The sequence below is a fragment of the Engystomops pustulosus genome, chromosome 3, assembly GCF_040894005.1.
Source record: "Engystomops pustulosus chromosome 3, aEngPut4.maternal, whole genome shotgun sequence".
NCBI lineage: Eukaryota > Metazoa > Chordata > Amphibia > Anura > Leptodactylidae > Engystomops > Engystomops pustulosus.
Window position 1 is genome coordinate 118,821,175 of NC_092413.1, and position 12,587 is coordinate 118,833,761.

General features: G+C 39.0%; 1 protein-coding gene across 5 annotated transcripts in view; it reads right to left on the bottom strand.

The window, feature by feature from the left end:
• Positions 1–12,587, bottom strand: part of KLHL32 (kelch like family member 32) — a 161,130-nt gene that overhangs the window by 16,893 nt on the left and 131,650 nt on the right. For all 5 annotated transcript variants that reach the window (XR_011854200.1, XM_072141920.1, XM_072141919.1 and 2 more), the window contains one exon: positions 692–750. Coding sequence is in view for 4 of the 5 variants with exons in the window: in XM_072141920.1 (XP_071998021.1) it covers positions 692–750 (59 nt within the window). In the remaining variant the exon portion in view is untranslated. The remainder of the gene's footprint in view (positions 1–691; positions 751–12,587) is intronic.

The window sequence follows — 12,587 nt, forward strand, 5'->3', positions numbered from 1 at the left end:
GAGCCCCTTAATTAACATAATTTTAAAGGACGAATTTAGAAAGAAGGAGACCATGGATAACAACTATTAGAAGAGTACCACATTCACATTGCCTGGATCTATGAGTAAGTATCCTGTGTTTATCATGATGGATTTTGATAATAAATTTTCCTTAACAGGCTGAAAGGGTTGAAAGGGTTGAAAGGGTTTACACTGAAACATATAACGTGGAAATGAAAAAAAAAAATGAGGCATTTTTTAAAAGCAGCCAAAAGCCACAATAGGAAAACATACAACAGTGGATTTCTTATTAAATTCTTATTTATCTCATGCTTGTCAGGATGAAAAACATTTACAACGGCAATACCTGTGTCTACAGTAATAGTGGTATAAATATAATGACAGTAGTGCTATAGGCAAAAGCAAATTTACTTTAACTGTTCAAGAGGCAGACATGTCAATTATAACACTGAGACCAGAGACTAACGACCATGGTCGTTCCGTGAATCGCGGACCATGCTGGCCGGACTTTACCTTCTGATCTGGGATGGGGCTCATGAACACAACTGAGTGTTTTAGCCCTAAATCAGAAAATATTTGCCTGCCAATTAGGGAAGGCATCAGGTTACGGTCATGCTGTGACTAATACAATCATATTAATTGTATATGTATATTTTGCTATACTTGTAATAAAATGTGCACTGTTACTCACCTGTTTTGGATCATATACCATTAGTCTGTTCTGGTATTGTGCAGTGTTAGTTACTCCACCTAAAATAAAAATTGATTTTAAAAAATTTAGAATTTAGGGTTACGATCTATACTCTAATATCATGCAGATAAATATACTAGTACTTGACCACTATCCAGCAAAAGCAGATACTCAGGGAATATCACAGGCTGACTAGGTGTGCCAGTGTATGCTGTAATCCTTGCTTTGACCTGTGCTTTAATCTGTGCCATCATTTACAATGATGTTTATCATCATTTACAGAAGACATGCAGACAAACACAATGAAAAGGTAACTGTTCATGTTAGCAAGTCTATTGTAAATGGGCCCGAGCCCAGGCGACTCTAGTTACACCACTGAGCATCAGTATTTGTTTACAAGGGATCGGTCCTGTCAGATTATTCAGAGAAACTTCTATCATGAGGTAGTTTCTAGACCTGGGGGAAGCTGTGGATCTAGCCTTTCCCAAGGCATTTGATACTATACCGGATAAAAGGTTGGTACATAGAATAACGCTGCTGTGAAAAGGGGAACATATGTGTAACTGGGTAAACAACTGGCTCAGCCATAGTAAACAATGGGTTGTTGTTAATGGTTTATCCTCAGACTAGAGTAAAACTGCAGCGTAAAAATAATGGGGTAATAGTGGATAATTCTCTCAACTTTCTCAAGCAGTACCAGACAACTACTGCTAAGGCTTAAAACAATATTGGATGCATCAAGAGCTGCGTGCAGGCTTATGCAAATGGCATAGCTTTGCACAAGTCAGTGGGGGTCATTTTTCTTATCTATGTTTGTTTTGGCTTGTTTTTGTCTTTTTTCCGTCTGCTAATTTTTCCTTGTGTTAAATGTTTTTTTCCCAGATCTCTTTTTGCGACACTTGTTGCAAAGGTCGCAAAAAATGTCGCACAAATGTCTCAAGTCACTTCTTTTTCTTTTCTAAGTTTTCCTTAAGTATGGTTTTGCCTGGAGCACATTTTATACAATTTGAAAATATAAATGTAATTTGCGACATTTAGCACATCTGGGTTTAGAAGCTAAAAAAAAAAGGCCCCAAAAAGGTGCAAAAATTGCAATGAGCTAAAAAAAAGTCTCCAAAAGACAGAAGAAAAATGTAACAGAGACACAATATAAGTGAACCAGGTATAAACACATCAAACTGAAATGTCTCAATCATTGTGTAATACAGATACACTAAGACCAATAAGATAAAGTGCATAGTGCAAGAAATCACAATGCTAATAGGATTGTACATTAGAATAACAAAATCATATATACCGTATATATATTACCTTTTACAGTAGAGTAGGTAGTGTTCTTTGTTGTATTAAAGTATTTTAAGACTTTAGTCAAGGTGTTTGTAGGTTCTATAATTTAAGAAAATCTAGTAATACTTTGCATAACTTTTTAGTTAGGTTAGTTTATGCCAGAAAATAGTGCTAACATTTTCCACACTGGAATAATTTATGGCACCCTGACTTTTTCATGCAGGGTGCCACCTTTTTAGGTGGACACATCTCTTTTGTCATACTAGACTTACAAGTGTCTGAAATCTGTCTAAGACCCTTGACAGAATAGAGGCCTCTGTCTTAAATGTTAATACAAATATATAATTTTTGATAGCAGTGCACATCATCCACAGTACACAGATGAGCCAGCAATTCAGATGTGTATGTGTATAAAAAAAAGTATAAATGTTTGTATAACTTTATGTGTGTGTATAAGAATATAAATGAGTGTATGTGTGATTGAGTAAACGTGTGAGTGTACAAATATGTTTATATTTTTAAAGGAAACCTACCAGTTTGAATAAGGCATTATTAACTAAACAGGTGTAAGACAGCTGAGGCAGGTTCAGGTCTTGTATAGTCCAGGGACCAAGTGGTTTGTGCGAAAAAACGATTTTAAAACTATGCTAACTAGCCTCTGGTGCTTGGGTATTATCCTAATTATGAATGCCCACAGCGTGCTAGAGTTAGCACTGCCCACCCTCCTTTCTCCTGCTTTGCAGTTCGGCTGCGCAAACCAATCATCCCGAAGCCTCCAAAGATACATGAGACAATTCAAGTGTATCCAGTTTGCTATGCACACCACACCACCAACAAAGGTGTGCAATATACCTGGTGCTCTCAAGAGATCGGTGACGTCACTGGCTCTCAGGAAGGAAGAAAGGAGTGTGGGCAGTGCTAACTGAAGCACGCTGTAGGTGTGCATAATTGGGGGGGCGTGGCTTGGCGATGGCGGAGTAAGTCGCACTGACTGCGAGCTCCCGGCCATTCCCGCCAGACACCCGCAGCACACAGCGCTCTGAGCCCCGATCCCACCATGGTCCACAGGAGGGGACCGAGGAAGACCACGGCACCCCCAGCAGCTGACCCGGGAGCCATCACTAAATTCCTCAGGACAGCGGAGCTGCCTGAGGACGAGGCGCACGAGGCGCCCAAGATGGCGGCCGCGACCGCCCGTCATCCCCACACCGCAGCGCCATCCTCTCAACAGGAGCTGAGCGAAGTGGAGGAGTCAGCCCCGCAGTCCCCGGGCACCATGGTGAGTGCCCCTTCAGAGGGGCATCATGAAGAATACCCCCCACTATCGGGGAGAGGAGGAGATGTGCCTTCATCCCAGGCCTCCCCTTCATTAACCTGGCCTTCCACTCCTCACAGGGCCTTACCTCCCACCCCCACTACAAGCCAGGGGGGCAATGTTTCCCCATCCCAGGGGGCCAGTGCCTCCCAACAAGAATGGGACTGGAAAGCACACATACGTGCCATGCCTACCAGGCACGAAATTAATAACCTTTTTTCAAGGTTGGAGGAATCTCATAAAAGGGACATTGCTGGTTTGCAAAAAGAAATACATCACATTGGCCACAGGGTGGCAGAAGCGGAGTCTGCCCAGGAGAAAATTCTAGATCAATTGGACACTCACTCACAAGTTCTACAGGAACATGCATCCCATATCTCTAGCATTTTGACACATCTGGAAGATATTGAGAACAGACACCGCCGTAACAATCTAAGGATTAGAGGCGTGAATGAAGACGTGGAACCATCTAAACTTGAGGAGTGGGCTCAGGCGTTTTTTGCAGAGATCTTGAACCAACCTTCTGCCTCTCCAATTGAACTGGATCGTATCCACCGCACACTGGGCCCTAAGCCGGCGGCTTCTGAACGTCCCAGAGACATCCTATGCCGAGTCCATTTTTTCAAGGAAAAAGAGGAGATACTTCGCCGTGCAAGGGAGCTCAAGGATATCACGTTCCGTTGATCCAAAATTATTGTTCTCCCAGACCTAGCGAAGAGAACCCTTCAACTGCGGAGGGCCTTGCGTCCTCTATTGACGGAATTACAATCCAGGGACATCCCGTACAGATGGGGCTACCCGTTTCAACTGATCGCTAAGAAAAATGGGAAGTCGGCTGTCTTCAGATCCCTCGGTGATCTTCCGAAATTCCTGGGGACGTTCGAGCTGCCACAGATAGCCCTACCTGAGTGGCCTGTAATCAACTCGGCCCCGGTCCAACCGCCGAGAGAGAAGTGGCAGGAAGCACGCAGAAGAGGCTCAGACCGAGCTGCGAATCACTCTACAGGAACCTGAACGGGTTTTTTGCATACTTTTATATTTGATAGGTGTTACCTGTTATACTTTCTGTACCATGCTGTTATACTCTTTTTCCACGTGGCTTTATAATAACACCTATACTCCTCGATTTATCACAGGATACGATACCTGTGGGAGTTTAACAGGGGCCTTTATAGTCTTTAATTATTTGAAATGCTAACTTAGAAGCGCTTAATATATTTTCTTTTGTAATATGAATACACTTCTTTTTTCTGGCGGAGATGTGCCGGGAGACTCGCCCCCCATTGGTCTCCTCGTCTCCCCCTTAGGGTTGCGGTGCTGGACATCGCCTTGGCTTTTTATGCCTTATCTTAGATTTACTAGGCTCACTAGGAGCCTAGGTTGTACATTTTTTCATGTATGTTATGATCGTCATGTTTGTTCACCCCTCTCCTCCCTCCCCGTTCTTTCCTGGTCTAACCTCCTCCCTCCCCTTACTACACCATCTATTCATGATCTAAGCTCTCCTTTACCTAAACTATGGCGGTATTAACTTTCTGTACATACAATGCCAGGGGTCTAAATAAACCAGGTGTGCATAATTAGGATAGTACCCGAGTGACAGACACCAGAGTGCCGGAGGCTCATAAGCATAATTTTAAATTGTTTTTTCGCACAAACTGCTCAGTCCCTAGACTATACAAGACCTGAACCCCCTCAGCTGTCTAAAAGCTGTCAAAAGGTATGTTTAGTTAATAATGCCTGATTCAAAGTAGTAGATTTCCTTTAAGGGGAACGTCAGACTTCAGCCTCTCCTAGTTACGCCACTGTTCCGAACATATTTTAATAGATACGCTGGGCTATTCAGATGACATTTTCTTTTTAATTTCTGAATTTAAAGGTTGTCCTGGGACATTTGATTTTCAATAGTATGGTAGTGTTATCTACAACAGTACAATTGATGATTATTACCTATTACCAATGAAATAGTTGTACATATGGCAGCATGACCTCTAACTACAGCCATGCATGACAACATCCTAGTTGTTAAAATATGGCAAAAATGATGTTGCACATAATCCCTGTATTGTCCATATCAGTGCCAACATAGTATCACACATTGCACAGCTAAAGAGTGCAGAAACATGAGGTACATTTCTTTACTGAATCAACATTGTAAGTTGGACTTGATGAACTTGAGTTCATAGTAAACCATTACTATGAACTAATCCCAGGGGTACCCCAGGGGTACCTCTGTAAGCACATTGGTGCCTTATTATGCAAGCATAGGATCCTGCTAAGTTATTATAGCAACTGGGAGTCTCATAAATGCCCCCAGGCTGTTCTCCTATACGGTCAGATAAGTAATGTGAAGAAAATTTATCGTCATATTTTCCATAAAATAAATAAAATTTATAATTTATTCTACTCAGTAAAAGCCCAAAAAGAGATTAAAAGGGACAGTATTAAATTTTTGTACAGGGAAGAAAATAATTATTTGATCCATGGCTGATTTTGTAAGTTTTCCCACTGACAAACACATGAACAGTCTATAATCTTTAAGGTAGTTTAGTTTTAACATTAAGAAATAGAATATCAAAAAAATCCAGAAAATCCCATTGCATAAATTTTGCTGTAAGAAATGAATATTTGAACCCTTGTTGGCAGGCACAGCAGTCAGATGTTTTTTGTAGTTGATGATGAGGTTTGCACTAGTCAGGAATTTTGGCCCACTCCTCTTTGCTGGTCATCTCTAAATCATTAAGATTTGAGGCTGTTGCTTGGCAACTCAGAGCTTCAGTTCAATTCGTAATTTTTCTACGGGATTAAGGTCTGAAGACTGGCTAGGACATTCCAATACCTTAATGTGCTTCTTTTTGAGCCACTCCTATGATGCCTTAGTTGTATGTTTTAGGTCATTGTCTTGCAGAGGGAAGGAGATTTTACTGTACATGGCTCTATCCATTCTTCCATTGAAGCAGTGAAGTAGTCCTGTGCCCTTAGCATGTCTTCATCAGTGGGCAAAATAAAAAAAATCAGCAAGGGATTAAATAATTACCACCATATATGACACCTCCTGTGCCTGAAAATAATAATGTAAACTACAACAAAGGGACAAGTATATAGTAAAATAAGAATATTATAAAAATTAAGACGCAGTGACAGATTTTTTTTCCAATTGTAGAATAATATACAATATTATAATATTGTACAACTTGTTTTTGTCACAAGAGGGAGAAAATAGCATGAGCCCTGAGTTTTCCACAACCAAACAAAGACAAGATCTTAAAAGCAATGTCACATTAACTGTGTCCGTGACAAAATGGCGGCAAGGTACAGAATCAGCAAGCAGGAGAACTCCAATTGGCCCATTTCATAGATCAATTCATAGAGTTTTAACAGTAGCCCTTTTTTAGTAGAGGATACAGGACCGTCAACTAATATTTTATTTATTTGCCTCTTTGCAGATGAGGCCTTGGGCTGTAAACATGCTCTTGTGGATTTGTGTCCAAATTGTGCACTGATTAGAACAAATAATTTTCTGGAAGCAGAGTAGTCAATGGTTTAGACTCTTGCACATCATAGGAACCAAGGCTGCAATCATTGGATATTTTTGCCCCTGAATCAACAAATACTTTGTCAGGCACCCTTTTCTCTGCCATGGTAAGACATATTAGCAGACTCCTCTTCAAACTAGGTTCCTGAAAAACGAGGGCACCTAGGTGACTCCCTTGATCAACACTTTTTGTTGGGATTCTCCCAAGTTTGTGGTTTACAACTACTATCCAATTTTGTTTCATGTTTATTTAAATTATTACCTTACATGTCCCAGTTTCCATTTAGATAAACTGCATTGCGTATGTGTATTAAACAAAGTGACGTTGGGTCTTTTTTGGGAGGTACTCACATTAACTCCCCTACTTATTTTTATGTATAGTTTATTAGCTTTTTTTAAAAAAATGTTTTTAATCTTTTGCCTTATTCCCTTTCCCTTCTATCCTTACTATTCATTGGAACTTGTGTGTGGATTCATTCTTTTTGCAATAAAAGGTAATTGTTCATCTATCTTTAGCATGCTTGCAACACACACTATTTTAATACAGATATTTGGCTACCATGCACATCTTGAGAATCCCAATCTTCTCCTTATTTGGAAGCTTTCCCACAATATACACAGAGGGTGCTTTTCCTATAACTGTACACATTCAGTCAGATCCTGAACCATTTTAAAAAGATTATGCATCAGACTGAACATGGCCCATGGCCTCCATATTAGTGTATGGGGTAGTGAGAGGGTATAATATTCTGTCACAACAGGGGTTAAAAGCCTAGAGCTTCCCACAACCTCTGAACCTCAGGTGGAAACTGGGTAGAGGACTCTACTACACTTGTAAGAACACCGTGAAGAAATGAAAGTGAAAACAAACACAGACAGGCAACTTAGAATCAATGTTAAGCTAACAGGGTCAGAACCAAGATGACAGCAAGGTACAATATCAGGAAGCAACAGAATAGTCAGGAAACAGAGTAACCAGGGTAACCAGAAGTAGTAAGCAGAGAGCAGAGTAACAATAGAAGCCATGGTACACAATATCAGGCGCTGAATGCACATATATAAATGTAGTGAGAATAAATGTAGTACTGGGATGCCACCTCTGAAGCCTATTGGTTCCGCCATCTGTCTCTCCAACTGGAACCAGTGATACACCCCCTGCTCAAAGAGGCAGTCTACTTGTCAATCAGAGCCTCCATTAAAGCAAAGTCTGAGTCTGGTCACCAGCCCAAAGTACTGGAAAAAGGAACAATTCAGAGAGTTCTGAGAGTTATAAAAATTCATATGAAAGTTATAACAAACATTTATTTAAATTTTGAAGATTAACCCAGAGACTAACTCTAAAAGGCAAACATAAAATGCTGAAAATTCCCAACTGTATATGTGATGACTTTAGATTATATAACTCCACTAAAAACATCTTTTTTGTGGTGGTAGACAAGGTAATAGATGAATATTTAAAAACAGATACTTCTGATGCCAGTAAGAACTGGGAAAATGTTACTGTAATCTACCACCCAGGAGGATTTTGACAAGTCAGATGAGCCCCTGGAACATAAGCCATGTGTGGAATTTGACCTAATTAAGATTTGAAGGACTAGCTTAAAGCCTGAACAGTTTTGGACTGGGAAGTTGCACATGGGAGAGGACAAGAAACTACCTCTTTCTATCAGTAGGAAAAAACAAATGTCAGTCACAAAACTTAGTCCTCTGTTCTTGTTTAAGGTTTAAAAAGCTGTACTGTGGGAATAGCGGAATAGGGCAGGGTAAGGTCATTAATGACATATTCCAAATTGAAAGTGAAATGCAGGTAGCTCATGGGGTTTGTAAATTTGCATCAAAGTACAGAGGTTGAAAAATAAAACATAAAAATTTTTTAAAAATATTTCAAACTGTAAGTCTCATCAACAGAATATGATATACATAATTAGAAATTAGAATGAGTATCAAAGTTAGTGGAAGCCTTTAGCAAAATATGCATGTGAGCTAAAGGAAGCATTTTTTAGAAAAAAAATGAGAGCAATGCATCTTTAATTCTAGTTTCATTGTGTCGTTTTTGTGCTTTTTCAAATTAGTAAATTTATCATTCATTTTTCTGTTTCATATGTATGATAAAAGTTGTGAATTTTGGTAGGGTTTATTGAGATGAAGCCCAATCATAGATGAGATACATTTGAAATGAGCGTGTATGGAGGGAGTATGTCTACATAAAGTCATAGGCAGGAAATTAAATAAAAATTTAAGTACTGCATTCAAATAAAATATAATATTAAATAAATCGTGTTGGTTTTTTTAAAATTCCCTTTGCACACCTGTGTCCCCTTAGAACTGCTACTGTGTGACCTGTAACTGTTCAAAAACTCTACACTCACTGAAAGCAAAGTCAGTTATGAACCATGAAAGTCAAATGGAGATGGGGAAAAAGGGGCCACACCACCAAAAAGTCACATGACACACTAGTCTTAACTGCTCAACTAAGCAGTTCCTTCTGTTTGCTTCAGCCTAGTATTCCCAAAAGCAGATGGACTTTATTACTTTATCATATGGAGAAACTATTCACAAACAGGTAAATATATACTCTTAATCCTATATCTTTAATGCTTTAGAATCTGACATGTGTCAGGATAATTGGTTATAACTTTGGAACGCTTTAACATATCCAGGTGATTTGGAGATTATTTTCTCGAGACACATTGTACTTCATGTTAGTTGTAAATTTTAAATGACAAGTTTTGTGTTTCGTTCTTAAAAAAAGAAATGCTTCCTCTCATTTTTCTAGGATATTATGAGGCCTAGAACTTTAGGGGTGATTTTTCATGAAACTTTCATGAAAATTAGGGACAACTCAGCTTTCAAGTGACTTTGAAAGGCCTAAATAATAGTAAACCCCTATAAATTACCCCATTATAGAAACTACAAACATCTATGTATGTAAAACAACTTCTATTTAGTCTATTAACCCTTTAAGTGTTTCACATGGAATAAAACAATATAGAAGTGCGATTTAGGAACTTTTGAAATTTTTTGAAAATACAGTGCTGGGCATAGAATGAAAGCAGCGCCATTCAGAGCATAATTGCATTGTCACATTGTACAGGCTATAAAATTTTAAAAAATTTTGGTAATGCAAACAAAGGAGTCCTTATTATTTGAGATACAATGTATAGATAATTAATTTTGGGGGGACACAAACAAAAAACAAAATATTTTATCTTTATTCTCTGGTACATTACAATTACGGTGATACCTCATTTATATCATTTTTCTTATCTGTGCTCAGTTTTACTGAGCAAAACCAATATTGGAAAAAATCACATTGTTTCTACTATCGACAACTTTTCAGGGGCATAACTTCTGTATTTTTCTGTTGACAGATCTGGCTTATTTTTTGCAAAAAGAGTTGTTATTTTCAGTACTATCATATTAGGGTGCGTAACTTTTAAAATCACTGTTTAAAACATATTTTGTGAGGGTATTTGATCAAAAATTGCATATTATGGGAAGTTTGTGGGTTTTTAGGTCATTTTTCTGGGTGGGTTCAGTAATAATTTAGAGTTATTGTACAGATTAATATGGACACGCAATACCAAATATGTACATTTTTATTGTGCTTTTGTGTTTTATATACATTTATTTGGATTTTATATGTAACTGGGGTGATTAGGGGACTTTCATTTTATTTATTTAATTATTGATATAAAATGATTTTTACAGGTTTTTTTACATTTTTTCAAATCCCCCAGTAAGATCACCAGGTGCGGTCCAATCCACGGGGGGGACACACTTACACGGGGGGGTGATACTTAACCACGGCTTGTAAGTAGTTAAACACTGGGGATCCTAGATTTTCCAATCCCCGGTGTTAGTGCCAGGTCTAGGCTGTGATGACACAGACAGAAACCGGCACTTGAAGGACCCGATGTCCTACAATCTTTTTTTGATGCACCAAGATAGAAAGGCGACACTTCAGAAGGAGTACCCTTACGGCCGCTGTAAAAACCTATAAAAAGGCATGGAAATCTTTACCATCAAAATCAAGCATGATAAAAGAGGGACTATTATTAATAGATCCAGATACGGTGACTGTGATAATCTTCTTTTAATTATTATCCATGGCTTCCTTACTTTTGAAAATAAAAGTTTTAAATTATGCTAATGAGCATGAGGGGCTCTGGTGGGTGTTTTCAGAACCAGTCTCCCCTCCCCCTGCACTTACTCCTGTTGCTAGATTACACTGGCAGAGGGAGGAGATAGAGAGCATGGGGAGGGAGAGAGATGTTCTGTTTATCAGGCCAACCGGTTGCACACCCATCCCCCTGTTTCTTCCACCGGATGGCGTTTGGAGATGTCACCCACAATGACCGGTGGAAAAAACGGCCTGAACAGATCTACTTTAATAGGTAGATAGATTCATGATGGTAGATGCATTTTAAGCAGCGGAGAGGCTGAACTGCAAAAAGTAAGTGTGTTATGTATAAAAGAGGTGCTGATTGTGATAAACAGTGGGGGGTGGATTGTCTTTCCATTGGAAGTCTTTAAACTAACTTCCCTTGAATACATCACATGCACGGATCTAGATTGGCTTCTGATAACCACATTTACAGAAACACATGTGCCTGTAGTGAACACTTTACATTACAATGAGAGATGATCCTGCAATTTAGTCAGATAGTTCATAATTAAGAGCTGTTGTCTTCCAGCACTTACCGTTATAACAGCTGATCTCAAGGTGCTGTGTAACATATCCACAACTATTAATGACCTATCCTACATATAGGACATTAGAAGCATAGGGGTCCGATAAACCCCTACAGATATGGAATGGGATGTCCCAAAAGCTCCTAAAAGTGTAGATTTCTTAGTAATGTTTTCCCTATGGTGTATTTCAAAAAATGTTCTAATTTTTTATTATCTGGAAATCATCCCAATAGATCAATTTATTGTTTGGCTAATCTACTGTAAGTAATACAAAAGACCCAGTTTTACAAACTATGCAAACAGTTCATCAACAAGCAAATGTAAATATATATATATATATATATATATATATATATATATATATATATATATATATATATATATATATATATATATATATATATATATATATATATATATATATATATATACACTCACCGGCCACTTTATTAGGTACACCTGTCCAACTGCTCGTTAACACTTAATTTCTAATCAGCCAATCACATGGCGGCAACTCAGTGCATTTAGGCATGTAGACATGTTCAAGACAATCTCCTGAAGTTCAAATCAAGCATCAGTATGGGGAAGAAAGGTGATTTGAGTGCCTTTGAACGTGGCATGGTTGTTGGTGCCAGAAGGGCTGGTCTGAGTATTTCAGAAACTGCTGATCTACTGGGATTTTCACGCACAACCATCTCTAGGGTTTACAGAGAATGGTCCGAAAAAGAAAAAACATCCAGTGAGTGGCAGTTCTGTGGGCGGAAATGCCTTGTTGCTGCCAGAGGTCAGAGGAGAACAGTGACTCAAATCGCCACCCGTTACAACCAAGGTAGGCAGAAGAGCCTCTCTGAACGCACAGTACGTCGAACTTTGAGGCAGATGGGCTACAGCAGAAGAAGACCACTCCTTTCAGCTAAGAACAGGAAACTGAGGCTACAATTTGCACAAGCTCATCGAAATTGGACAGTAGAAGATTGGAAAAACGTTGCCTGGTCTGATGAGTCTCGATTTCTGCTGCGACATTCGGATGGTAGGGTCAGAATTTGGCGTCAACAACATGAAAG